The 27,253-nt window shown below is 39.7% G+C and overlaps 1 protein-coding gene across 1 annotated transcript; it reads right to left on the reverse strand.

Annotated features, from left to right (window-relative positions):
* Positions 1–1,067: 1,067 nt before the first annotated feature.
* Positions 1,068–27,253, reverse strand: LOC104830204. The gene is made up of 13 exons (XM_010564982.1): positions 27,106–27,253; positions 24,993–25,186; positions 21,419–21,652; positions 18,937–19,071; positions 17,784–17,832; positions 16,163–16,317; positions 13,950–14,075; positions 12,864–12,998; positions 11,803–11,911; positions 9,974–10,093; positions 9,764–9,886; positions 7,324–7,439; positions 1,068–1,286 (listed from the first exon to the last, which is right to left on the reverse strand). The coding sequence occupies exons 1-13, from the start codon at positions 27,251–27,253 to the stop codon at positions 1,068–1,070; spliced, it is 1,863 nt and encodes a 620-aa protein (XP_010563284.1).

Consider the following 27,253-nt stretch of genomic DNA (forward strand, 5'->3'; position numbering starts at 1 on the left):
TTAGCCCACCACAGTGGGCAATTAAAAACCGAAAGGATTTTTGTAGCTTGTATTGAAACAGAAACAATCTTAGCTTATTTTGGCTGATGCTGATTACTCTTAGTGGTCTGGTTTTGTTAACCAGTATAATCAAAATGCTGCCAGATTTGGGGTGGGCAATGCTATACAGTGATGCAAATAATGCAGCTCAGGCCCGACTTCAGCGGCTTCAGAAAGGCAAGATAGAGGTGGAAAATTCATCTTCACCAGTAAAGAGAAAACAGTTACTTTGAAGGCTGCCAGAAAATTGAAGATCCTTAATAGCACAACATAGTTTTGATAAAGAAGATGCCTGTTTCAGGTATAAAGAGTCCCAGCTCACCCACTGTTCAGCAGAGCTGAATAAAGCATATCAGTGAGTTCTTCCCCAGGAAAAATGCAACAAACAAATATTTTGCTGTACAATCAGCTGTCCTTCTTGACACATGGTGAGCATTGATGATAGAGTTTCTCAAGGTCTACTGAACAACTCCGTATGCAGTCCCCCCTCCTAAGTAGTCTTTTGGATGTGCTGGTAAACTGTTGTTTAAATGTTCTTCAGGAAGGAAGGACGGGTCAGGCAACGCCATTCAGACTCTGATTATTTTTATATTTAAAATTATTCCTTGGACTCCTGACATAGAAACAATCAGATGCTTCTGAAAGCATGTAGGTGTCCTTTTCCTGAACAAGTAAGTAGGCACTATTAAGGAATTTGGCTGTCTATACTTATTTTTTCTTCTCTCCCCACCCTCCCTTGTTTTCTTTTTTTCTTTTTTTTTCTTCTTTCTTCTTTCTTTTTTTTCATCTTTCTTCATTTTTTTTTTTTTTTTCTTGTTGCTTCTTTTTGGATGCTCCTCCTAAGATAATTAAATGTATTTCAAAGGGGAATTGGCTAGAACTTTTTTTTTCCTATTTTATTATTTCCCCACTTGACTGTGAAATATAACCACAGTGCATGTGTGTGTCACTAGTAAAATACGTTAGCTGTCATTGTAACTGGAATTCACAGAAGTGTAACTCCCCTATATGAAAAAAGGTTGACAACACTAATTTGGAAATAGAGCTTTTGCAGTGGGCTGGGCAAATTTTTCATAATCTGTTGAAGGAGCCTTGTTGATAGTTTGGCGCTGACTGGAGAAGTGTCCTCTTCCAGATAATGAGGGTTGCCACAGTGGACAACCACGGCATTCCTCGCCGAGCCTCAGCAAAGTGCCAGGGCTTGCCACGTGCTTGGCCGCACGGTTCCACAGCCGCAGAACACAGACCTGGCAAGGGAGGAAGAGTTTAAGGAAATATTTTTCAGCACAGTGGGACACTTTCTTAGCAGCAGCCCAAGATAATCAACATAAATCCTACTTTTATTTCATGTTAGGTCAAGGCATGAGTTCTAGTAGACTGAGAACATAAAGTGTGTGTTATCAAATGATTTTTTAAAGTAAATTTTAAGATGTGTTTGCCTTTATGCTTAGACTCCATTAGCATTTTAATCTGGACCAGGAGTGTGCTTTTGAAGGGAACCTCTCACTCCATTTTCCCCACTTACCATGCTTTGGTTTACATGACAGAGTGGTGTTGGGACACGTCAACTGGATTCATTTTGGTTAAAACTAAACCGAGAGGTGTGCTCCAGAAGTGGACCTAAGGTACTGTAGATGCCAGCGGGTGCCCGGTCCATGGGATGAGGTTGGAGTGAGCCTAAAGTACTCTGCCAAGGCAAGTGTACTGTTGCACTGTGCAGAGCTCTTTCTGATGTGCTGTGCTACGTGCTAATGGAGATGTAGGCACATGAAACTGTAATTTAGGAGAAAAGCTTGTACCTTTCTTACAAGTGCAGGGCTACACACCCCCAGAATTTCAGATTTGATATCTCTGTTCTTTAGGGAAGTCTGGCTGCAGTGCTGAGCTGGTGGGAGTTACTGCAGTCAGCCAAACACCCTGGTACTGCCATGAAATTTGGATTAGGCTCTTATTTTCAGTACTTAAACCCACTTGCTTTAAGGGGCATGATACCATGCAAAGGTGTTTTGGGCACTTTTTCCCTTTTTCTGCTTTTGTTTGTTTGTTGTTTTTGCCTCACCTGAGACCCATAGAATGGAACAACATTAGATTGTGTACTCACACGTTTCCATTTTCCCCAGAGACTATTGTGACTTCTTCAGCTCCCATGCAGCCTCTCTGTACATGACCTGGATGCTTTTTCCAGAGAAATTCAACTTTTGAAATGTTCCCAGAAATTTCTGTATCAATATAGTTCAAGTATGTGTTACCCGGTTTGAAAGTTCCCCTGCCAAAAGAAAAGCACAGAAGTGATGCTCTGTGTTCTTTACAAATGAGGAAAAAAACCTGCTACAGTTTAGGCAGAAAGGGAAAAGAGTTGTGGGATGCTATGAGAGTTGAAGCTTTGAATACTATCATTATAATTTTATTACTTTTTTTCCAAGAATTACCAATCAGGGACGTTATGCAAAATTTTAGCTTAGAACATGTTCTTGGAGAATATGTTCCTTGGGGAACGCACAGGGCTCTTGATTCAGAGCCTCATGCAGATCCGAGGCTTTCAGCTCAGGCATTAGGGGATCATGTCTCGGGTCCAGAAACACCAAGTTCTGTCCTCTCTGCTAACTTGTCATTCAAGCCATGTAGCAAAGTCTTTTATAAAGTCCTTGTACCCTAGATTTTTCATATATAAAATATATCAAATACTTTTTTGGACAAACATTGTAACAGGGCTGAATTTAAGGGAAGATTAACACCCCTCCCTCACCCCCCCTCCACCCCCCAATATATATAATGCACTTTTCATTTAACCTTTTTTGTAAGGATTAAGAAGGAGTGTCTCATTGACATTTTGGTTGATTTCTTCTTCCAAATCAGTACTGCAATTTTTTTGCCTTCCCTGAAGCTATTGGGGCGGTGCTGAGGCTACCTCTTCTCTCCCAGCATGATTTATCCTGAATACCTGGAGGAAGTTCTGAGGACTAAATGTCACTTTTTTCCACGTTTGGCTGAAGTCTGTGGTGCAGATACCAGCTAGGCAAATTGGTGAAGGCCACAAAGTCTCTGTATTAACCTTACTTGAGAAAGCAGAGGAAACACCATTCCTACTTATATAGAGAGGTTATTGTGGATCCCACTACAGGCTTTCAGCCTGTAGACCCAATGTATAGGCTTGTTGGTACCTAAGGAGGAGATAGCTACTCAGCGGGATCTAGAGAAGTATGCAAATGACTTAGTTGCTTAAATCTCTGTGCCTTTCAGGATGAAAACACTACATTAATTAGCCTAGCCTTTGTCAGTATTGCCATGGGTTTTATTCTGGACGTTATTTTTGGAAAACGAGAGCTATCTTCAAAAAAATCCAAGTCAAAAAGTTCTCTCAGTGTTTCTGCTTGCTCTCAACCATGAAGAAAATAGAAAATTATAGTTTACATTCATGCCTTCTGCAGTATCAGTGTTCATTATAATGGAATGCACGTTACGGCGTGATATTAACATAGAAATTACCTGTAGGTGTATCGTTGCAGTAGTGTATTTGCAACCAAAGGTACTCCTGGTACAGACCAGTAACAGGGCTATGTTCCAAACACAGAGGAGTTTGACTTTACAATATTTAAACTGTGCTCTGGACAAGGATCAGTTTATGAGATTTGAATTCACATTTACTCGAAAAAGCCAGGCTGAATGGACAGGAATCCCAGATTCTAGCACAGTTCATAAGCAAGCTGCAACTTTCTTACTCAGGTATTCCCTAGAGGAGGGAATGATTAAAGAGATGACTGTATATCGTGCAGCTCTTTGTCTTCTCAGAGAAGATCACCAAATGATGTTTGAGTTCAGCAGTAGCCACAGAGCTGTTTGCTCTTGCCCACTTTGCTATGCTAATCATCATCCTCAGCAAAGAAAATACAGAGCAAGAGAGACCAGCAAGGAGATTTTGACCAGTCTGTAGCATGAAGAACTTCAACCACTTATCAGCTACTTTTATTACTGGTGTAAATCACAGATGATGCAGAACAAGATGAGACATGTAAAAATAGCTGTGTATAAATTCAATATGATAACTATGGATAGAGCCATTTTTTCAACAGTCATGTTAAACTTACTTGTCAATTGTGTATTTTTTCCTGATCCCATTAGTTCCTGTCAAGGCTACATCTATATTCCCCTTCATGGTTTCTGTTGCAGATATTCTGACACGTATCTTTTTTCGCCAGCCTTTGAAAGCAAAATGAAATAGATTATGGTTTTAAGGAGATTTCTTTCCTAATGGTAAAACTTCTCATATGTTTCAATGTCTTTCAGGGAGAGGAAAGGATTGCAAAAATGTGCTTGTAAGCAAACAAAATGTCACTCTTTATTAAGGCAAATGTTAGTTCTGCGTGGTTCTGGTGGTATTAATTCCCTTGACAGCGGTCTAAATCGCAGATCCCGTCTTTGCTGACCTACTGACTATGGTGAGTATTTAGTCTGCCATGGCCAATACTGTACCTTGCTCTTCTACTTGGCCTCACTTTTAATTTTGTAATTTCTTACACTTATGAGCAATTTGGGGGGGCTCATGGGTAGCATGTTAGCTCTTAACTATGAAGTGAGGTCCACAGGACTGCTGTGTTGTTGTTAAAGATATATTAAACAAAACTGGCTGCTTTCCCAGGATGATCCCGATATACAGAGTGTTTAGGGGTTTTCTTATACTTGTGCACAGCCCAACAGCTGTCTGGAGATGCTGTCATCCCACGTGTCTTTCTAAGGCAGAAGCAGGGTCTCAGATGCAATAGCACATATTGATTTCAAGTAACCCGGTTTGGGAAGTTTTTGTACTGGCCTTAATTTGGGCTATGGAAAGGAGAATCTCTTCACTCACTTCATAAGATTATATTTCGTTTCAGGCTATAATTTCTATAAACTCAACAGTTCGTAAATGTTGAAATTAATGTATTCATTCAGATTTGAGAAATTACTAGTTTCTCTATACTCAAATTCTTTTTTTTACTTTTTACTCTTATAGAGTCGTGATATAAGATTTTTTTTGTTCTTAATTTTGCTTTCATATTTTAGTGCCTAGTGATTAAGGACCTCAAATTCCCTCTATCATTCATTGCCCTTGCAGTTCATTACCTGTGATGGATTACAATTTATTTATGAATTTTCTTATTTCCCAGTTCTGTGGCTGCTTCTACTCTAATCACAATTAAAACTATATTTCTTATTACTCCCTGCCATTTTGACTTGATGAGCTTTCCAAAATTATCCTGAAATGGTCCAGTTTTATAAATGTTTGTTGATAAAAACAACATAACTGTTTCTGATTTGAAATTTTACACTTTCGGCATAACATTCCTTCCACCTTCAGCTTTATAGAATTTTTGAAGCCATCACCTAATTAACAAAATTTTAGCAGGGTTTCTAACTCGGACGTCAGCATTAGTTGATCTGTTTCTACAATTATCTCAGCCTTTCCCAGATAATGCTGGTACTGCATGATCCTAACACACCTGAAACTCTAGATTTTGGACCAAGTGCCACTCATTAACTGCAGCAGCTCTCTGTAGAAATGTAAGATATTTGTTCATACATAATTCTTTGCCGCTTTGGAGTTCACCACCCAAAATGAGCACTTACGAGCATATGGAGGGGAGGGCCCTGTGTTTAAATAAACCTTTTGCTGTTCTTTTTCAGTTTTATGTAAAAACTTATCAGCATAATGACCCATCAGTGGGCATCCTTCCTTTGGACATGGGAAGCAGTCTCCCTGGGGAGAAATAACAATGTGTGTTACAAGACGTTATCTGTTTTAATCCCACTTCTTAAAGTTTAAGAAATTAGGATATTTCAGCTTTTTCCCAGCTTTTCTGAAAAGGTGCTTGCTTCTGACTTCAGATCATATCTTCAGTATTTATCAGTGTGGTAAAAAAAGGAGCTGAGATGGTCAGTCAGCTTATTTCATCTGGTTGAAAATAAGAGAGAAACAGGTTGAAAATCTGGCCTAATTCCTTATCCTCTTGCAGAAACCACAAGTAAATACCTTAATGCATGTTGTACCTTATTACCTGATCTGTAAAATACAGGTAATACATTCATCTTTCGTAGGGTCTATTGAAAGGTTGTCTGCTAATTATTATAGGGTGGGTAACCATATTTGCAAGGAGGTCTAGCTGGATATCTCACTCATGTGGTAAAGATATTTAAGCTCAGGAATACCGAAGCTTGGGGGTCTCAATTTGGGATGTGTTCTGTCTGCTTTTCAGCCTTTATTCCCATGCAGAACCTTAATAAAATTAATCTACCTACACAGATCAAGCATTCAGATCAGGACCTTGATGTCCATTAAAAAAAAAAAAAAAAGTTAACCGTGAATATTTTCAGTGAAACTGATTTAATTGCCCTTGGAAAAAAATAGCATTGTTATATTTAGATAGTTCAATTTTGGTGTTTGGGAGGTTCTGTAGGAACTGGTGTTTGTGGATCTTTGGCTATTTGGGCATTAGAGGAATAAAAGGCTAAATGACCATGTTTATTACAAGATTGAAAAAAAACATTTCCCTCGCATGACTAAATTGCACAGAGTTGAGGTTTTCAAGTCCTGAATTACATCAGACTTCCAAGTTACGTGGTAACATTGCTAAAACATTAACAACTTTTCTGTAGTATTGTAATAATTCTATTTGGGAGTAGATGGAAATAAATTCAGACTCGTCTTCCTCCGTGACTAGTCCTAAGTTGCATTGCCAGAATTGGTCCACTAAAACCCCAGTTATATCAGGCATGAAACACCAGGACATTATTCTGCCTTCTTTCTTGTGCCACCTGAGGGTTGTGTGTGCAATGCTGTGCTGCATAAATATCTCCCCTGCCCCATATGCTGTGGATGTTTATTGTTTATACAGATGTTTAAACATTTCTGAAATGCAGAGGCTGTCCTCTTGATGATGGTTTCCACCAGGTTTAGACGGACTTCCTTCAACCAGAGTGTCCCTCACTGCTGACCTACACAAAAGGTGAACCCAGCCACTGCCTCTCATTGCCCTCTTACTCAGCTCATCTCTCCGTTTGTAACTGGTTTAACTGGTTTTGGTGTTTATATTTACTGCCTTATTTTCTTCTAGATAATTTTTTTTTTTGAGGTTTTGCTGCTTTTACATTTTGCCTGGTTTTTGGATATGGTCTTGGCTGAAGCTAGTCAGTGGGTCTGCATAGCCCCCTTGTATCCCATGATCCAGAGCGTAGAGGTTGTCCCAGAAATTATTAAGAGAAGAAGGGCAGGGCTATAACCCTTCAGATAAATATGTACCTGATACTTACCAATACAAAAGCTCTGTATGTTTCACACCGATACCCAACAAATCCATTTGGAGTGATAATACTCTCGGCATAATACCGGAGGCTTCTTTTATGTCCACATCCAAAAGATCTATATTCTGGGAAAATGCCCAGGTAAAAAAGATTAAAGCTATCATTAACCTGAAGTCCATGCCAGAGCAACACTTGTGGGTCTCTTCCTCAAAAGCATTTGCACATATACTGACATCTCAGTTTAAAAAATAGTAATAATCAAAAGATGTTTAAAGTGTGAATTATTTGGTTTTACAGTAAAAAGTGTACTTATGGCTACATGTATCTTTTTGATGGAGAAGAGCTAAGTTCTAATCTGCGTGTCCCTCTGCTCATGCTGAAGTTAACAGACCTGGAGATGCACCAAGGCAGACCTCGTGCAGCCTCCCATCCTGCTAGGTGTACTTAACTGCTTTTATTTTAGCATGAGAACTGAGGAGGATTTAGGAGAATTTCTCTTTGATATTTCGAAGACTGGAATAATTCATAGTGACAGCGTTTGTAAAGCATATAGTAGTTACTATGAAGTAGTTTTCATTTGCTTACCATTATCACAACATGGTATTTTGTTAAACCACATTTTCCACTCATTTCTAGAATTAAAAGTAATTGTAGTAATTATTTTAACTTCAGTGGCTTTCAATGTTTTTAAGCTCTAGAAAATCTGGGGTCATTTGACAGTGGTGATTCTGTGAAGTGCTCTGAGAAGCAAGGAGTTTGGCAGTGTGTCCTTGATTTTGTCAGAATTATTTGTAACAAGTACATTTTCCCATTCGAGTGAAATTTATAAGCAGTCAGTGCAGGAGAGAAGAAAGTGCTATTTGGGTTGTATTTACAGGTCCCTTGTAACAAGTATTTTCTTCATTGGCTCTGAAGTCTCTCCTTTATCAAAGCACAATATAGTAAAGTTAGGTTGTATAAAAATAAGCTCTACTCTGCTTCAGCATGTGTTGGGGCTCACCTAATCACAGGGTGAAGTCTTGGAGGCACTGAAGTAATTGCGAGCTGGCACAGTTTACACTGAAATCAGAATTTCACCTACTCTCAATATTTATGCACCTTAGAAACAGACCAGTTGGTATTGACCAGTTGACACACATTGTCCTTTACATAAGGAAAGAAAAAAAACACACCAAACCCCCTCTGAAAAGTATCTTTGTCTGTTTTTCTTGGAAGTAATCTGCATCATCAGGGCTTCCTGAGTATGTTTTCTTTATAGTTCCTTCTTTAAATCTAATTCAGAAGGGTCTGTGCTTTTAACTTTAAAAACCTCAGCTCTTACGGTTCGCTTACTTTGTGCTAGTGCCAAATTCACTTAACATCTATACAATGGGAACATAATACTTCTCTCCCTACTGCGTCAAAAGCTGTAGAAAGAAGTTACTAAATAGCATTTCTAAAACTCTTCATACATAAAAGCACTACATAAATGTAAATATTATCAAACAGAAGAGATATGCACAAAGTAAGGTTTGACCAGGAGGCAGGAGTTAAGTCTGTCTCTATTTTTAGGAGCTATATGAACAACCAACTCCATCTGCTCGTGTTCAATAGAGCTGAGTTTCTCCTTTGCCACAAAACATTGCAAACAGCCTTGTGAAATGTATCTGGAAAATATTTAATTTTTCTGCTGAAAACACAGACATTCTTATGCAGTCCAATTGGAAAATGTTTTGGTTCCAAGTGACTTTGTGCAGAGCCAGCTTTCAGTCTTCTTTGTGACTAAGTTCTCCAACAAGTTCTAAGACAGAGCATTTTTGACAGCCAATTACTTAACTAGTGGTAGGGATTTCAAAATATTTCTCATTTCTGTAGGTTAGGATCAGAAGACAGGATTTTGGGGATCTATTGTACTGGATCCCAGGGTAATTCTGATTAACTGCCCAGCTTTCTTTGAAGAACATGAACTACCAATGGAGCAGTCATTTTATCATCTTCTATATTTTTAACCTTGTGCTGTTCCCTTTGAAGACACTAAAGCTTTTAATGGCATGGATGAATATGTCTAGCCCCAGTAATATTGGGATTGATGTCTTTCTAGGGAGAAAGGAAGCTCAGATTTTAAAATACTCATTTTTGGATTATCCTTGAATGAAATTTTACCAGTCCTTCATGTGTGGAATTCCCACTGAGGTCAGTCTGTTAGCACAGTGGCTCTTAGAAAGGTTGTGAAGAATAAGTCTGCATGCTTTAACTGAAGTTTCCATCTGGAATTTGCATTGGTTAGTACAAAAGAAAATTGGAGGGTATTTCACAAGCAGCTTTAAGTCTGCTATTTTTGAGCATTCTCTCCCTACTCCAAATCTGAGCTATATAAATAATATATACATTCAAAATGCTTTACCTTAGCCTAGCCTTTATTTCTAACTATAGCTTATACTGAGGTATTACTCCTTTAAAATATATTTACCTCTCATAAGGTCATTGATATTCCGAGTTGCAGGAGGTAGACGAAGCTGCTTGCATCCTGGCATCTTCTTCCCACCATTTGGGTAAAAATCCAGGTGGCCACAAGTCTGGAGAATCCCTGGAGCTGAAATGCACAATGAATTGAGGCTGATCACTCAGGTACCCTGTGGGAAACCTCTGAGTTAGTTTCAGCCTTTGTGTGAAAACTTACCAAAGTCAAAGAAAAGATGACCAGCATGAGTATGAATTATATCAACAAATTTTGCATCTGAAGGATCCAGCCTAACTGTTGTGGGAGTATACTGGAAGAGGGGTCCAGCTGGATCCAAACCTAAAGGAACGGAGATACATCTGCTTGAGTAAATAATACTATATGTATGTCATCACACAGAGTGTGTGTACACTGTATGTCATTACATTTCTGCCTTTACATATAAAAATCCATTTTGTGGTCCAGAGCCAGCAAAACAAGCAGAGTTTTAATAGAAAGGTGGCTGGAGGCATTGCAGCACAGTAAAATGCTGATGGGTGCTTGGCTTACTTTTGGGGAACAATGTTATAAGAAGAGGTTTGGAGGTTTTTTTTACATGTTAGTGAAAAATATGAAATCTTGATATGTTACCCTGAGCATACAGATTTGTTTGAGCATTTCGATTTGATCAAAAATCTATTTTTGTTTCCAAAAGAGCTTTGTTGAAAATGTTACCCCTTCACTTCAGTGTCAGTGAGCTCTCTCCAGGGCTAAAGCAACACAATTCTGATCCCAGTTTCCCTGAATTGCTTATGTGCAATATCTACGCAGATGTCCTGGTTTCAGCTGGGTTAATCGTCTTCCTAGTAGCTGGTACAGTGCTATGTTTTGAGTTTGGTATGAGAAGAATGATGATAACACACTGATGTTTTCAGTTGTTGCTAAGTAATGTTTAGTCTAATGTCAAGGAGCTTTCAGCTTCTCATGCTCAGCCAACAAGAAGGCTGGAGGGGCACAAGGAGTTGGGAGGGGACACAGCCAGGGCAGCTGACCCAAACTGGCCAATGGGGTTTTCCATACCGTGTGATGTCATGCCCAGTATATAAACTGGAGGAAGTTGGCCTGGGGGGCGGATCGCTGCTCGGGAACTAATTAACTGGGCATTGGTCGGCGAGTAGTGAGTAACTGCATTGTGCATCACTTGTATATTCCAATCCTTTTATTATTACTATTGTAATTTTATTAGTGTTATCATTATTAGTTTCTTCTTTTCTGTTCTATTAAACTGTTCTTATCTCAACCCACGAGTTTTACTTTTTTTCTGATTCTCTTCCCCATCCCACTGGGTTTGGGGGAAGTGAGTGAGCAGCTATGTGGTGCTTAGTTGCTGGCTGGGGTTAAACCATGACAGCAGAGAAAAGAAATGACTGGAGGAGAAAGGAAAGCAGCAAATAGCCTTTAAAGTGATGTGTGAGTGTGTCATGACGCTGTGTCTCTCTGTGTAGCTATGCGACTAACAGCTTTCTTCCTTTTCAGGGCATCCATGGCTGTTTACTCTCTCGTCCTGACATACTAGATCTAGAGTTTTTAATTTTTCATTTCAGCTCTTCAATCTTTTGAACTGCTGAAAAGTCATGTTAGAGTGAGCTTTTAAAACCAAATATGACAATGAGTTGCTAGTGTTTTACAAGTCTGTTATTCCACATGTAATACAGTATTTTGTTCCTGTTCTTTTATATAATTAAAAAACATAACCAAGTGTTCCCTGGGCCATGTTGTGACCTGTGAAAAGTGACCTCTGTTTAGCCACAGTCGGGACAGTTAAGCCTTTCTGATCTGTTGCACTTGAGCCTTTCTCAGAGCTGTGAATGTTGACGTGTGAAATGCATGGCATGTGATAGGACATGACTTTGTTTGTGTGCCATCATTCTAGCCGTGTACTGTTATTTGAAAAAAACTAGCATATTGCGGTATAGCAATATTGTGTGTTTATAAGGCAGCACCAGTTCCTCAGTTCTCTTAAGTCGCATGAAAATATACAGCTTCATCAGTTGAAATAGCTTCAGTACCTGTTATTCTTCCAATGCCAGGTTTCCTTCTCCCTGCCTCCCCTGCAGCATGTGCTCCAAGACTATGGCCGATGAAATGAATGTTGGCAGGAGAGTAGCCATAGTCTTTCTGTGAAGATGTATGGAAAGGAAAAAGCAAGCGTGTTAAGCAGGGGATACAAGGCTATGGCACTGCACCATGGCCCCGTGCTGTGCCAGGACGTGGCCAGACCAGCGGGTGACGGAGGGGAGTGTCTTGGGTGGGAAGTTACTGTTGCGGGTGGTGGAATCTGTACCTAAAGTGAAGCCGTTCCCAACTCATCCCATCCCCTCTTAGATCACGCCTCTGGAAGGGAGTAATCTCTATCAGGAATTGGCCCTTATGATAGAAAAGAAGAAAAAGGGAATTTCTCCACATAGCTCCCCCACATTTGCACCGATCGCTTATCCAAAAGGCGAATGACCCCACTGCCTCACCCCTGAACCTGTCTGTCCAGTCAGGATAGTGGTCTGTGGTGGGGGAGTTTTGAGTGCCTTTGTCTGTGGCATACCCTCCGTGTGAATCAAACGGCCGTCCTGCTGTGGAGATGCTCCACCACGCAGGTCCTGCAGGACGGGGAGGACCATGCCAGGAACGCTGCTGGTGTGCCAGGCTCAGCTGAGCTTCTGCACGGGAAGCCTGACATTGGTGGCTGCAGGAGGGTCACTTCTCTGGGCTGTGGTTCAGTTCTTTCAGGAGGCAGCGTGTGTGACACACAGCGGGATGTTTTAATCCTATTCATTCTCTATTACCACTCTTCCCCCTGCTGGTTTTGCTAGACAGTCTCCAATCTGATGTGTTATCCAGTAAAAATCATGAGCAAAACTTTCAGAAACTATGGGACCTGCTTATCTGTGGTCTGACACTAAAGTAAATATTTCCATCGGTGCAGGATTAGAGACTTTTAATGACATTTTCAGCTGCGTTATTGAGTACCTCTGTACTTCCTGACTCTATTGCATCAAATCTAAAGGTGCCACCCTGAACACAGCCTTTACCATACAGACTATGCGCCAGCTTTCATGTTCCATGATACTTTTACCTCAAGAAGGTTCACCAGATATACCAGCTCAGCCCCTACAATGCGGACGTTGTTAACTGCTTCAGTGTACAAGCCACTAGAGCCACCTCTCCAGTCGGTCAAAATGCAGTTCACATCTTCAGTGTGAAACATAAACTGGGGGAAAACATGAAAACGGGAGAACAGAAGCAAACAGGCATGAATTACCATTGTAGCAGGGTATATGCAAACAATATTTTGTTTCACTATAGCCAGGGACTCTCTTTATGTGACTGGTAAAGACACATCTTTAGTATATAAATTCCTGCTAATACTGAAGGATGAACACAAGGAGGCAGAGTGGAAGCAGTGATTTGAACACCGTATAAAGACACACAGAAGCTTGCTTCAGTTCTGTTTTCCATTCAAGATGCCTTGCTTGGCTTTAGGGTATCAACTTTTCTTAATGACAGTACCCCAGTTAGAAAAAAGAGGATAGTATGACTTCTTTTTTATTGTCCAAGCTTTATTCTTCAATATTTATATGCTTGGATCATCTAAAAGGATTCACAAATTTGTGTTCATGTTCTTGAATTGCTCAGCCCCAAAGTTCAAATATTTTAACCAAAATGTTCTATTTATACACTTCTGGCAATGGAACATTCTGATTTTTCATTCTGAAACAATTTCATTTTTGAAATGTGCCTAAATAAAATGAAACCAATCTGCTGAACGAAGCATTTTGTTTTTATTAGCTCAAATGCCTCACTCAAAGTGAAATGTTTATTTTGACCTTTTGCTGAGGTGAGAAAAGTGACTTTTTTCCCACCTTTATTATTAACAAGAAATTGAAAAATCAACTATAGCTTTCCCTGTGGAGGTGAATGCAGCAAAAGGGTATTTAGCAAAAGGCTGAAGTGCACTATACTCATAGCTGGGAACAAGAGGGTGGTCATGCGCAATTGAGCTTCATTCTGAATTTTTTTCCCCTCATATATTCCCTGAATTAAACAAGAGAGCAGAGGTGCACATTTTATGTGGGAATTTTAAGCCAGTTGATAGGGTGATGTGGATATTTGCACTTTCCAATACAAGTAAAATGACTGTCAGACAATAGTCATACCATACCCTGCATATATTTGTTATCCAGGGGAGGTCCGCTCCAACAAGATGGCCATGTATAATGAAGCGAGTTTTCCTGTGTGTTCGGAAATTTGAAGCTTTGATAGTTGAAGGATTTGTAGCAGAAATTTTCTGTGTCAAAAAAACCAACCAACAAACAACACAACAAGGATGTGACTGCTCCATCCCAGTGTACATTTTGGTACAGGGCGGAGTAGCCCAATGGTTAAGGCATAGTTCTGGACTCTGAAGAGATGGGTCTTGTTCCTCGCTCGGAAACTGCCTTGCTGGGGGATATCAATTAATCGCTTCAACAAATGATTCACTTCTGCTTGTTAATTGGACTAATGATACTGGCATCTTTTGCACAATGCTTTGAGATGTAGTGGTACAACATGCCATGTAAATACAAGATTTTATCAAACCTGGCCATAGAAACACAAAGATAGCATCTTCTGCAAGATATTATGCAGTTGACTTTGAATCTATACCTATTTTTCTTTTTTCTTTGAAGATAAGATCTTCATCACTAAGCTTATTTTATGAGAAAGCCCACCAGGCTTACAACATCAGAGGCTGTAGGTATTTGGGGGTTTATTGAGAAGGAAGGCAGTATTTTCTTTTAAAGAAATTCTGATTACTGGGTTGTTTTAAAACTTGGCTCTTACTTATTTTTTGTTGAGGTTTCGTAAGCTTAAAAGGGGACGTCATGCACTAATTAGCACATATCTCACCTTCAGTGAAAGACTAATTAAAGTTAAAACCTCATAGGCCCTCTCAGCTAGAGATGATGGACTTGTTCTGAGGTGACTCAAACAGGTGAAATTATTAAACACCTCCACTGTCTGTGACTGCCATTTATATAAAAAAACAACTAGGAAGCCTTTTTCATGTAGTGTAAGCCAACAACAACAAATTGTTTCCCCTCCCCTTTTCATATTAATTTGCTTAATTTTTCTTGCTCTTTGTCCAAGTAAAATTCACACTCCCTGAAGGTAATTTCTTTTCTTTCTCCAGACTAGTCTACAGCTCCACAAAACTGCTTCATGCTATGGACAAGCCCACCTCCAACACCCTGAGAGCATTGTGCTGTGAGCTTTTCCCAGTACTTGCTGATCTTCAGAGGAAAGGGCTGACACACTGCTGGCCCCTTTCAGTATGTTCCCATTTGATCCATCCTAAACAGTCCTGCAGGCTCCTTTTAGCTACGTCCATTTATCACACTGTCACAGTCCAGAGCTTCCTCTTGCTGCCACTAGTTTGCAGATGTTGTAGATAACCTCACCTTTTAACTTTTTATCTTCCATACAGCTCCAGCGTCTGCTGTCTCTATGCTCCTCTACCTGATGTGTCTTCATGAGGGATAACCTGGTTCAGCTCTCTGTAAAAGAAACCTCCAAGCTCTCTCCATGGTATATCTTACCAAGTCTTTGTCTTTAGCTTTTTAGTCTCCATTTTCCCTCAGTCCCAGTCTTCCAAAAAATGTTTAATATTTGTTTGTTTTCTTTATCCATGCCTGTTTCATTCTCTTTTTGGTTGTTTCCTTCTTTTTCCATGCATGATTTCATTCTCTCTTTCATTTTTTCTTTAGTCTCCTGTTTTACTTTCTAAGCTTTCCTTTTATTTTTCGTCCTATTTTCATTCCTGTCTTTGGTGAATGTGGATACTTTCTCTTCTGATCTTCACTCTTAACTATCTACCTGCTCTTAGGGCTCAGCATTGGCCACCGCGTAAGCAGAGCCTTTGAGACCAATCGTACATAGTTCAGAGGACCTAGTAATCGTGTATATGAACCACATCCCTATGTCATATGTATGGGCCTGAAACACGTTTTTAATCTGGAGACACACGGGAGCCAAAATTGAGCTTTCCTTTTGTACTGCCCTCCCTACCTCTGGCTTTATAATGCTAAACTTGAAACTGAATTTGGGCCATTAGCTTACTGTAGAGTATATAGAATATATCCAAAATATCTCAGATAACTTGTGTTAGAAAGCTGTGATTAATATGTTGTAAATACACCTGGCTCATTAGAGAGCTGAAATGAGGAAAAAGAAAAAAGATGGAAGAAAATTATGATGGACTGTTTGTGTGTAATATAGAATTGGGGCTTCTCCTGGGAGACTTATGAGCAAAAATACGGGAGAAAAGAAACTGTCCATATAATTTGTGGAATGTGTTGTTTACCATCAGTATTTAAAAACAAAGCACTTTCTTACTTGATATTTCATTATGTTGTCTCTAGTGTAAAGAAGGAATTTGGTGTTCACATCTTCTGGAGAGCTGGGCAAGCCTGCCAGTTGTCTCCCTGGGATCCCAGACCAAGGGGGGCTATCTGTAAAGCATCCAAGCCTTTTGTAGCAAACTTCCCTTCCTGGGGTATGCAAAGAAAAATGTTAGTGTTCTGGGAACGTAGCAGGTTATGCTGCCACCACTTTACAAGAAGCTGGCAGGATAGTGGTTATACCAGGGAAGCAGAAAATGGCTGATTCAGATTAGGATGGCACTTGTGCTCATTTGTCATTAAGGGGCTCACTTGTGCTCTTGTGCCTTGTGCATGTAGCAGGGACTTGAACTTCAAGACTAATTCCTGCTGCAAACATAGTGTAGAGCTCAGCTCAATGAACTCAGGAGAATGCAGGATATGTTTGGTCAAAGATATGGTTAACACAGCCATCGGAAAAAGACAATAAAATCTTGATCCTTTATGGATCCAGAGAATAAACTAGTTTTTGCTGCCAGCACAGAACAGTCCTTCAAATTAGTCCTAATGCTCCAGGGATTATCTAAATTGTTATTTCTTGTGCAATAATTCATCAAGGAGTAAAAAGAAACCAAAATGTTAAAATAAATACCTCTGGTTGCTCCACAACATACATTAAACATCTCCCTTATGTTTTTATTACCGTAAGATTTTAGTGGAAGCAATAAAGTGGAATTTGAGTAGAAGCCTAGAGAAAAGCACAGCCTCAGGAAGTGTGGTCTCTGCCTGAAGGACTAGAGTTTCCTAATTTCTATTGTGGTTTTAATACAGTAATGATACAAATATGACGTACGGGTGTTGCCATTAAATGTCATCCTTACCCACTATTATACCACAATAGTTGTGAAATCCCAAATAATTTTAATTGCTATTAAAAAGATACTGAAAACAATGAGAAACTATTGTTAATTAAGATAGGTGACAGATTCACAGTGCCTTAGACTGTGACTTACTCTATTCATTGCCCTGTACGAAATGCAGGGATAGAGTGATATGTACTGGAAATACATCTACAGAAAGAAAAGATTTAATTGTGGAGCTGCAGCAAGAGACTCCTCAAGTGACCCAGTCATTTTCACAGGGGTCTTTCCTCTGATGCCAGCAGACTTTTGGACTGTGTCTTTTTGTTTCTCTCTGCTCTTTCTGTGTGTCCGTCCCTCTTGAAGTATTTCTTTCCTATCGGTAAAGAGGTGTTTTGGACCAGGACTATCTTCTTCTCTGCATAGCACTGTGAAGAGTAAGTGCCCAGGCTGGCATTACAAGTATTGTAGCTACCATAACCGCTGGTATGGGTTGAGGGTGGGTAGGGGAACCTGTTCTGGAAGAATTTTAGTATCAAATCATATATAAAAATACCTTTCTAATTCCTATTCTGTTTGCTAGCTGTAAAAACCTTTACAGAATTAAAAAGTAATAGGTTAAATGTGGGAAAGACATGACATAACTCGGTGCTCCTAATGAAGAAGTATGTTAAATCCATTCTAAAGCACATCCTTTTTCTAAAATACAGATATTCTGGTGTAAGCTGCACACAACAATTTTTACTGTTTATAGACTTCATCAACTATGTGTCTTACCTCTGGCTGCATTGAGAAGAAAAAGAGTAGTGATCCATACTGCAAACATCTAAAGCAAATAAGAACACAATTCAAACATAACTAAAAATAGAATCTGGAATTCACCTAAGGGTTTCCTTGGCCATTAAAAAAAGTCATAGTGGCCATAGGAGTACTTCAGGCATTTAATCAGTTGGATCCAAAAGAATCAACACTTCCTTGCAGGTAGCAAGGTTTCAAGAAAATACCTTTGGGATTCTTTCTGTTTGCCATGGAGATTTTGCATATGCAGGATATCCTCTAAGCATCTTTTAAAGATTGTCTTCCTGACCTTGACGAACAGAAGCTGTTTTTCCTCTAGAGCTGCAATTTATGGGCAAGCAAATGAAATTCTTAAAGGATTTGCAACAACATATTTTTACAGAGTGAAGTTTCTTTTAACATTTAATAGAAAAGTTACTCATAGAACTGCTGTTCAGTGACTGTATTTAAAAGAACCGAGGAACAAACTTAATTTGTGTTTCTAAATCATATAGATAGTCTTGAAAACTCATTTTGATCATTGCTATCAGCCATGTATGCTTATCAGCCGTGATCTGCTTGATCACTTAATCACCAGCTGATAGGTAAGCATCAGAGTAAATAGAACCGGTCATGTACTTTGAGGTGAAGTAGGGAAAGCCTTTTAAGTGTAGTCTCACTACTACTACTAGTAACTTATCTTCAAAGGAAAGAAGATCATTCTTAGAAAACTCTAATATCAGGCCCTGATCCTCCAATGAGTCCTGCACAGGCAGAGCCCTGCATCCCCTTCCTGACCTCCCCACCCCCAGTCCCCCCAGTCCCCTGAAGTCCATAGTCCGCTGTTAGGAGCAAAGAGTTCATCCCTGTGAAACCCACTGCAGGTTCAAGCATGTCCTGCTTCCATCTCCTCTCCTCCAGCCGCTCACCAAACACCCCGCACCTTATCACGATGCACCTTATTTCAGTTCCTTAGATGTTCTTGCCTCCGACATATGCCATTTTACCTTGGCAAAGCTCAGAGCCAGTTCTTTGGGTTCGCCTCTCAGCTGATCACGACAAGCTTGCAGAATCCCTGCGAGGAGCCTGGAACGAAGCAGGAGAGCCCTGCGCCTGCCCTCCGAGGGCACGCGGCGGAGGGACGCTCACCCACCGCTGATCCACAACGCTTGGGTTCCCGGCTGCATCTGAGACTTTGTCGGCTAGTGCCAAAAAGATCTCCTTGTGACAGGCATGCTTCATCTGAGATAACACGAACCAGGTCAGACCAGTTGCTGCATGACTCCACCTGTTTAATGCAAAGTTTCAAATAGGGTGTTATTGTCATACATCGGTAATTATTTTTAAAGCTAAAAAGTGCTGCGAAGCGTGATGTAAAGACTGAACAAACCCACAGCCGTTCAGAATCAGGAACAAGGCTCTTGCCTTCGGCTGCGCTGCTCGTCTCTGTGTGATGCTGAGTTGGGATTCAAGTGTCTTAGCTACAGAAGGCTATAGCAGAGCCCCAATCTTTTGGGTCCTACTCCAGAGTTTTAACAGAAAAAACACCCTTCCTGGAGCTGATCCCCACCTTAAATAATTTACAGTCTTAAGGAAAATTTTCAAATTTGTATTTGATAGTTACATCTACCGTTACTACATCAAGACATAAACAAGGTGTTTTGGGATGAGCTAGCATGTACGTTAACAAAGTTTAAGCTGTTACCTGAGAAAAGGCAGAAAGAAGAGAGAAGGATGAAAAATGACAAAAAAATTAAATTGCTCAGTCTGTCATCTTATATTTGTTCGTCTTGTAGTTCTCTCATCTATAATTTTGCTAGTGGATGAATTACCTGACTTTTCTTTGAAAAGCTGACAGAAATGCTTTTAAACAGGGGAGAATAGTTCCTTGGGCAGATTGTCACCACATCCAATCACCATGAATCTTCATAATTAAATTGTATTAATTGCAGTAATTTTAGGTTTTAGTGTTTTGATAATAACGTCTTTTCACATAGTACTATATTGTTGTCATACTGTTATGTTAACATTTCTGATCAGGCTTTCCTAGAAATCTTTGTTCCTGTATGTGGGTCTTTTCCAACCTAAATGATTCTATGATTTTATGTAGACATAAATGAGAAACCCGTGTCTCAACATTTTAATGTTAAACCCTTTGAGCATATTGGGTGACTATTGGCACCTCCTAAGCCCAAGGTGTACAGGAAGGGGAGACTCCCTTTTGGAATAATCCTTTCCACTGACTGATGACTTATCTCACATCTAGCATGTATAAATATGAACTGGGTTAAAGTGATTCTTAGGAGTGCTAGGTACAAAACCATTTCCAGGCTTTTTTTCTGCTTAGCTAGCCTTGAAAGGTTGGTTTCTTCAGGTGCAGATTGTAGAAGAAAATAGATCCTCCACCTCTGTGCTCCGTAACCCTAGCAGAAAATTAAGAAGGAAGGTTACTGTGTAGCTCAGGGAGTTTGTTTTTTTCATTTCTTCAGGACTAAGTTAGTCCAGTACAGTGTTGAATTATTCACATTAAAATTCATTAGTTATCTTCTGCTCACATAATTAACTGTTGTTAGGGTGCAAATTGGTCAGTTAAGCAGTCACCAATAGAATTCAGTAAACAAAAATCCTGACCAGGTGTTTGCAAGAAATGGCTAAAAGAAGCACACACAAAAAAATCTGCTTCCAAGTTACCCTAGGTCATCCTGGCCAAAACTGGATTCAGTGAGAGTCAATAGGTTCTCAGAACTGTGATGCTACAGCGTATGGTATACTCAGATCTGGTGATCAGGTGCTCAGATCTGTGATACAGTATCACATTCAAAGGGAGTAGATGCTTGGGTTTTTTTATCTCTAAGAATTTATAGACAAACTCAGAAAGGCTGATTCATTAGAATTTAAGGGCCCCACAGAATAATCTACATTACCTGCTTCTGATTTAATTCTATTATATATAATATTGGGCCAAAACCTTACTTCATTCTATCCTCACAATTTTTCCCACTTCAGAAGGAGTGCAGAAGCAGGTCACCCAAACTTTTAAATTAATCTAGTTGATTCAATGAATTATTCCTGTTAATTTGAATTCATAGATTTTACCTATTTAGAGTATTTTAGTGCATATGCTCTCTGGGGAGCTCAAGAAATCAGAATTACCCATTACATTAAGAAGCCTTTCTGGAACCTAGTATTAGATGCCCAAACCATACCTCAACCCTCTGCTGCAAATGGACTTCGATAGCAGTCTGGTATTGAAGATTTCAGATCACTTACAAGATTCAGTGATGTTGCCAAGTTAAAATTAGAACAACATATTTAAGGGCTTTTGATTTTACCTATGATGAAAGCATCATTGTCTCACGTCCTAGATGCAAATGTGTACTATGCAATTCTTATAAATCATCATTCCAGCTAGTATTGAGCACCAGTTGGAGCTTAACTTCTCTAGGCTTTTCTCAGAACACATGAAGTGATTATTTAGTGATGTTCATGCTGCCTTTCAGCAGTCAGCTCTCCTCTGGTGTTTAAGACAAGGTTACTGGGAGAGCAAGGCATCTTCATACCTGTAACGAATTAGTCAGAGGATTTACTCCAGCAGACAAGCATGAAATGGGTTTTCTATGCTAGTTTACTAATACCAGGAAAGCTCGTAGCTCAGCAGCATTGTTAGATGTCAGCACTTCTGCATTGGCTTCTAGAAAACTTCTCACTTTAATGGGGTTAACTACTTCAGTATTATTTGGGACCTGTGTAGGAGTTAGCAAGCCATAAAGTACTAACTCTCCATTCCTTAGAAGTTCTTGAGAATTTCTCTTCCTGAACTTGTCCAAGCTGTCCCTGAACTCACGCACACTTCTAGCACACCCAGCATCCTGTATCAAACACGTTGTAATTACGCAACTGTGAGAAGAATCACCTCCTTTCCTTCGTCTTGAGGTGTGCAACTGCCAGCTTCATTGCATGGCCCCTGTTACTAGTGTGGAAGCAAATGAACGAGTCATTTTGTATTTGCCTTCTCCATGATCCTCTTCATTTTATAGACCGCACTCACACTGCTGTCTCTTTTCCAGGCTGACTTCTGTTTTTCCCTTATGTGCCAGAGGAGGTTGGAAAATGACGGCTTATTCCATTCAGCTGGAGTAGATGAACATTAGTCTTTTGCCCTCCATTACCAAAACCAGCAAGGAAAATTCCCTCTGTCCTGAAGTTCTGTCAATGAATGTGTGTTTTCTTGAGGGATGAAGTGGCCAAAGCTGGAAGAAAGTTCTTTCTGCAGCTCAAACACACTTTTGTGCAGTCTCTCCTAAAAGCTCCCTTATATAGCAACATCTGTAGTAGAGGAACTGACATTATGAGGTACAGTGCTTATAATATGTTATGACAAAAAATAGGACTAATGGAGAAAATTCACTTAATTTATTGTGGAGGGCTGTTTACCCTTTTTTTTTTTTTTTTTTTTGTCCTTTAATTGTAATTGCACCCACTTGTCATGTCTTAATCTGGAGAGTAAACTTCCTGGGCAGGGACCTACATATCTACCTACATCTGCACATTGTGGGGTATGTAATTCCATTTTGGGTAGTGTATGAATAATTTTTATTACAAATGGTAACAGTAATGCAAAGGTCACCTTTTCCAGCACATCAGTTGTAAGGCCCTCCCTAAGGAAGTAACAATTTGAATAAAAAAACTTAAATAACAGCAAGAATTTTTCTGTTCTTTCCAGTCTGCTTGGCTGCTGAAATAGATATGGAGGGATTATTATTCTTTTTATCTGCTGTTCCTTCATTATGATCCAGCTTCTAATACTTTTATTGATGCCAATCCCAATGGGATCACTCATAGAATAAAATACTTCTTAGCTAAAGAGAGAGCACCAAAAGTTAAGTTCTACTTGCTTTGTATTTTAATACCATTTAAACTAACAGCTGTTGTGTGACTTATTCGTACCTCCCATGGAAACCCACTTTTTTTCTTGTACTTCTTGAGGTGAGACTGGAGATGCCATGAGATTTGATCTCTCATGCTCCTGACTATGTTTTGTCCCAGAAATTAAAAGAGTGAAGAAGATGTTTAAGAGCCCTGGCTTGTACCTGCTCTCCTCATAGCAATATGTGTTTCCAAGGATATGAGTGTGTAATTAGCCATCCTTTATTCACTGCTTACCTCTCTGTGGTTAACACTTACTGGCACTCCTGAGAAGATGGGTGAGGAATGATTAAACTTCACAAGGAATACTGCAGGAAACATTCCCCTGAGCTTCATCTGGCCTTCCAATATCTAAATCAAGAAGTGCTGTCTAGCCTGGTCTGTCCTGGACATATCTCGCATATCTGGGTAGGTCTGAAACATCCCACTACCATGCTACAAAGTTACTTAATTCTGTGTCACTTTAGAGCTCCTAGAAAATTGGAGATCCATATCCTGTTGATGTAAGAGAGCAGAGATAAGCATCCTCTCTCAGCCCTAGCACTGTTTAACTTTCATTTGGCAAAATTCAGTAACATCAACTTCAGATTGGGAAAAAATGGGAAAAAAAATTGTATTTGCATAGTGCTTCAGTGTGATAAAATATCCCTCTCCCTGGAACAGTTTAGGGAAGAAAAGAATTCAAGCAGTGTTAGTGACTTCAAGCTTTCAAGCTTGAAGACATGTATTTTATTACTTTCACATAATAATGGCACAATTCCTAATAACCATCTGGCTAGTAATAGATTATGCTTGTCTCTACAGCAGCTACTTGCAGATTGTAAGAGTCTAGGTTACATATTTGAAACAGATAAAATAGGTCAGAGTCACTGACTGAATTCAACAGACATTTACAGCAGGTAAGATCTGAAATTTGTGTCTTAATAAACAAAATAAACTTGTTCCTGCAGTTATGTCTTAGTTTGTGTCAAACGGAATTCCAAGTGAGTTAGTTTTTCATAATTTCTGTGATAAAACACTTTTATGCTTGGTGCATATTCTGAGGACAACATTGAAGTTAGAAGTACAAAATAGGGAACTGAAGAATGTGATATAAACAGAAAATTTTAAATCTCCTCCAGCAAGGTATTTTAAGGTGTACAGACACTACGAGTGTTGATCTAAATTTCAGGATGTAAATTAGTTAACTACAGTGCAAAAAAAAAGAAAGAAAGAAGTAAACCTTTGGACTTTTTCCTAACCAATTGCCATTTCTTTCTTTCTCTCATCAGCCATCTAGCATGAAATTACTGGTTTTGTACTTTTGAAAAGTTAGAAATTATTTTAAGAAAAGACAATTAAATACCATGTAAAATGGATTTCACAGATTAATGGGAAAGCATGGAATAAAGATTCTAATCATAGCTATTTTCCACAGCCCTGTAGAAGGCTGTGGTAAATGAATTGTAATTGATCATGATTAATTTTGTTATACAGTTTAAAGATTACATGAAGTGGTGGGATAGAAGCTCTATCTGAAGGCCTTTGATTTTATATTTCTGAATTAAAGCTGGTGGTTATTAGTAAAATAGGAAGCCATCCTTTATGAGATAATTGGGACAAATCCCTATCTGGTAGCATAATTACTGAAGCACTATGCCTTTAGAAGCACTATATTTTTTTTTTTAGTTGCTGCTTCTGTCTGAAATTAAAGATGACATTTTATATTAAACAAGTAATATCAGCTTGCGGGATGGCTGAATTATTTTCTGTAAGTTGATAAAATCATTTTATGTGTTTATTTCTGAAAGATAAGACTAAAGATAGAGACATAGACATTCTACATATTCTAGTCCCTCACGAGATTTCCTTTGCATTTCAATCTTTATCAGGTTTTTTATATCCCTATATCTCACTTTTCTCAAACCATTAAATGATTGTAATTGTTGGAGCAGAACGCTCCACGTTTAAAAATGAATGATAAAGTCAATAGAATTATATTAATTTATACAAGCTGTGAGCTGCTTTTAAATAGAAACACCTAATAAAATAATTGGATGGTTTCACGTCTGGCCTTTGATGTGATATATGGCCGGGTTTATTTGGTTGTTATTTTGCAAGCACTGGTTGTGTTCCATCGCATTTCCTTTAACTTCAGTTGAGTACAGGAGGTTTACGTCAAGGTGCTGTTATGTTTGTGTCACTATCTTTAGGTTCTTAACTGCTTGTGGTGTGGCAACACGTGTAATGGTTTAATAAAACTGCGTATTGTTTTTGTAGTATCCCCTATGCTTGCAGCCTGACCGCAGGTTTGCGTTTGTCCCCGATTCGTGTCTGGTCTGGAGAGAGGGTTTGAATTTGGACCTGTGCACCTAAAGCACATGAGGATCTATAGATTTCTTCCTCAGAAGGACCCTGGAAGGGGCTGACAGAAGGAGAAGCAGTACACGGATGGTTCCTGAGGTCTGCTTGGTGCCTCTTACTGGCGTCGCCACTACCTGTACAAAGGGATGACTTACACAGGGAATAACCTTTTATCGTATTTGCTTGTCATACAAGACTGCCTGCAAACAGGAAGGCTTCTTTATTTTGCTTTTGAATACTTCTGTTTCTTCAGTCAGTTTGGTTTTTTAGTATACTTTGAGAATGCTGTCAGAATTTTAATAATTTCTGGGCCACTATTGGAATTGAATCAGTTTTTAATGAAGAATTACCTCTGCCCTTTACTGTTTTTGGAAGGTCTCTCAACACTCATTTGAGAGGGGCCAGTCAATACAGGGTGGACTATAAAGAAAAGTAACTAATTTAGAGCATCTTTCTGTAAATGAAGTAATGAAAAAGCTACAAGATGGCATCTGTTTATTTTGCAGGCCAGCTAAATCAGTATCGGGTTCAATACGACTTCAGAGAAATTGTGCATAGGCATTTCAATTTTAAGCCTTTTGGCTTTGAAGTTACAAAACCACAGATTTTTTTGAAAAATTATGAAGAAAACAGACATGAGGAACAGAGAAAACTGTTTAAAAGGCTACCGCAAATGAGAATTATGAGGCAGGGTTGCAAAGCACAAAGTCATTTTAAGCCCAAGGAATGTGGGAGTGGGATGTTGCAATCGGCACAGCATGCAACATATAAAGGCATTACCACACCGATTAGACCTAATAAGTTTAACTGGAGTATTTCATAATGTGTGTCCAACCCGGCCTCTTTTTAAGTCATCTGAAGTTATTGCTATTGTCTTCAATAAGCAAGGGTAGAAGCCAGCATTGCAGTATTGTTTTCAGGGTGTATATAGTTGTGGTTTGTATTTGAGGTGCATACAAATGTCTGGAAAAGATGTCAGATTTCAGTAATATTTCAGTGATCCATTACTGGACGGGCACTAAACACTGAGTGTGAAGAACTGGCGAGTGAAAAGCTTTAGGACTGATTTGTGTGTGGGCTTCATGCTTCTGAAATGCAGTTGGGCCGTTTGTGGACACATCACTTGCAGACAACTGCAGCATGCAGGCCTTGGGTTTTCATGGAGCTGTGCTTGTTTTGGGATTATTTAACAGTTAAATCTTACGAAAATAAATAGCTATTTAGGCATCCTTCTAAACTGCATTTTAACGGCTATGTGACAGAATGATAAAATCTTCCAGTGGCAAATTAAGGGCTTCTAGGCTATTAGTTCTCCTCAGTCCCATGACTGGACACATTACAGATGCAGTGTACAGTCAGTCTGTGTGTGCAGAGCAGGTACTCGCTTCCCTGACGCGTTGGAGCACTTTAGATGTGCTCTGCACTGTGCATATGTACGTCCTTGTCTCCTCTCCGGGAGAGAGGATGCTGAGACTCCGCTATGGACACGCTAACCATGGACTGATTTGAGCAACGGTGGTATATGCAAAGGAGGCAGCACTGATTATTCTTGTCATCTGCAACATTAGTGATACACAACATATTCAAACGTTTTAAACAACCATTATCTGCTTTCTGTTACTACCAGCCAGACTACAGTTTAAGTTGGTTGCGATTAATGCAAAACATCTAATGATCAAAGCTAGAATTATCAACAGTTACAAGAGGCGAGAGCCAAATGACGCCTGGGCTGCATGCAGGATCAGCCCCAGTAAATTGGGAGTTTTCCGCAGCCTTTGCCAGACTCATCAGGACCACTGCCACCACTGGGACAAACTATATCTTGCTCAGCTGTAGTGTTTCACTGCTGGGGTTAGTGTGCCAGCCCATAGTCTTGGCACGCTCTATTATTTATAGGCAACGTTGACATGCTAGACCGCCTGTGTCCAGGCAAAGGGGAGCCTCGAGCACTCATCCAGGATGAGCACGCATCGTCAGCCAGGCAAGTCACATTTGGGAGCCAGCGGTTTTCCAAGTCCTTGGGGCTACTGGCGATACGAAGTGTAGTCAGAGCCTGCATCAGGTGTGATAAAAAGTAAGGGATCTCCAGACTGCTCGATTCCCTCCGGCTGCCGGAGACCTGAGCCCCGTGATCTCACTGACATCAGAGCCTGGCCCGAGAAGGTGGAGCGTTTGGCCAAGAAATCAAAGGGCATCCTCAT

The sequence above is a fragment of the Haliaeetus leucocephalus genome, unplaced genomic scaffold (genome assembly GCF_000737465.1).
Source record: "Haliaeetus leucocephalus isolate CR32 unplaced genomic scaffold, Haliaeetus_leucocephalus-4.0 Scaffold184, whole genome shotgun sequence".
In the NCBI taxonomy this organism is placed as follows: Eukaryota; Metazoa; Chordata; class Aves; order Accipitriformes; family Accipitridae; genus Haliaeetus; species Haliaeetus leucocephalus.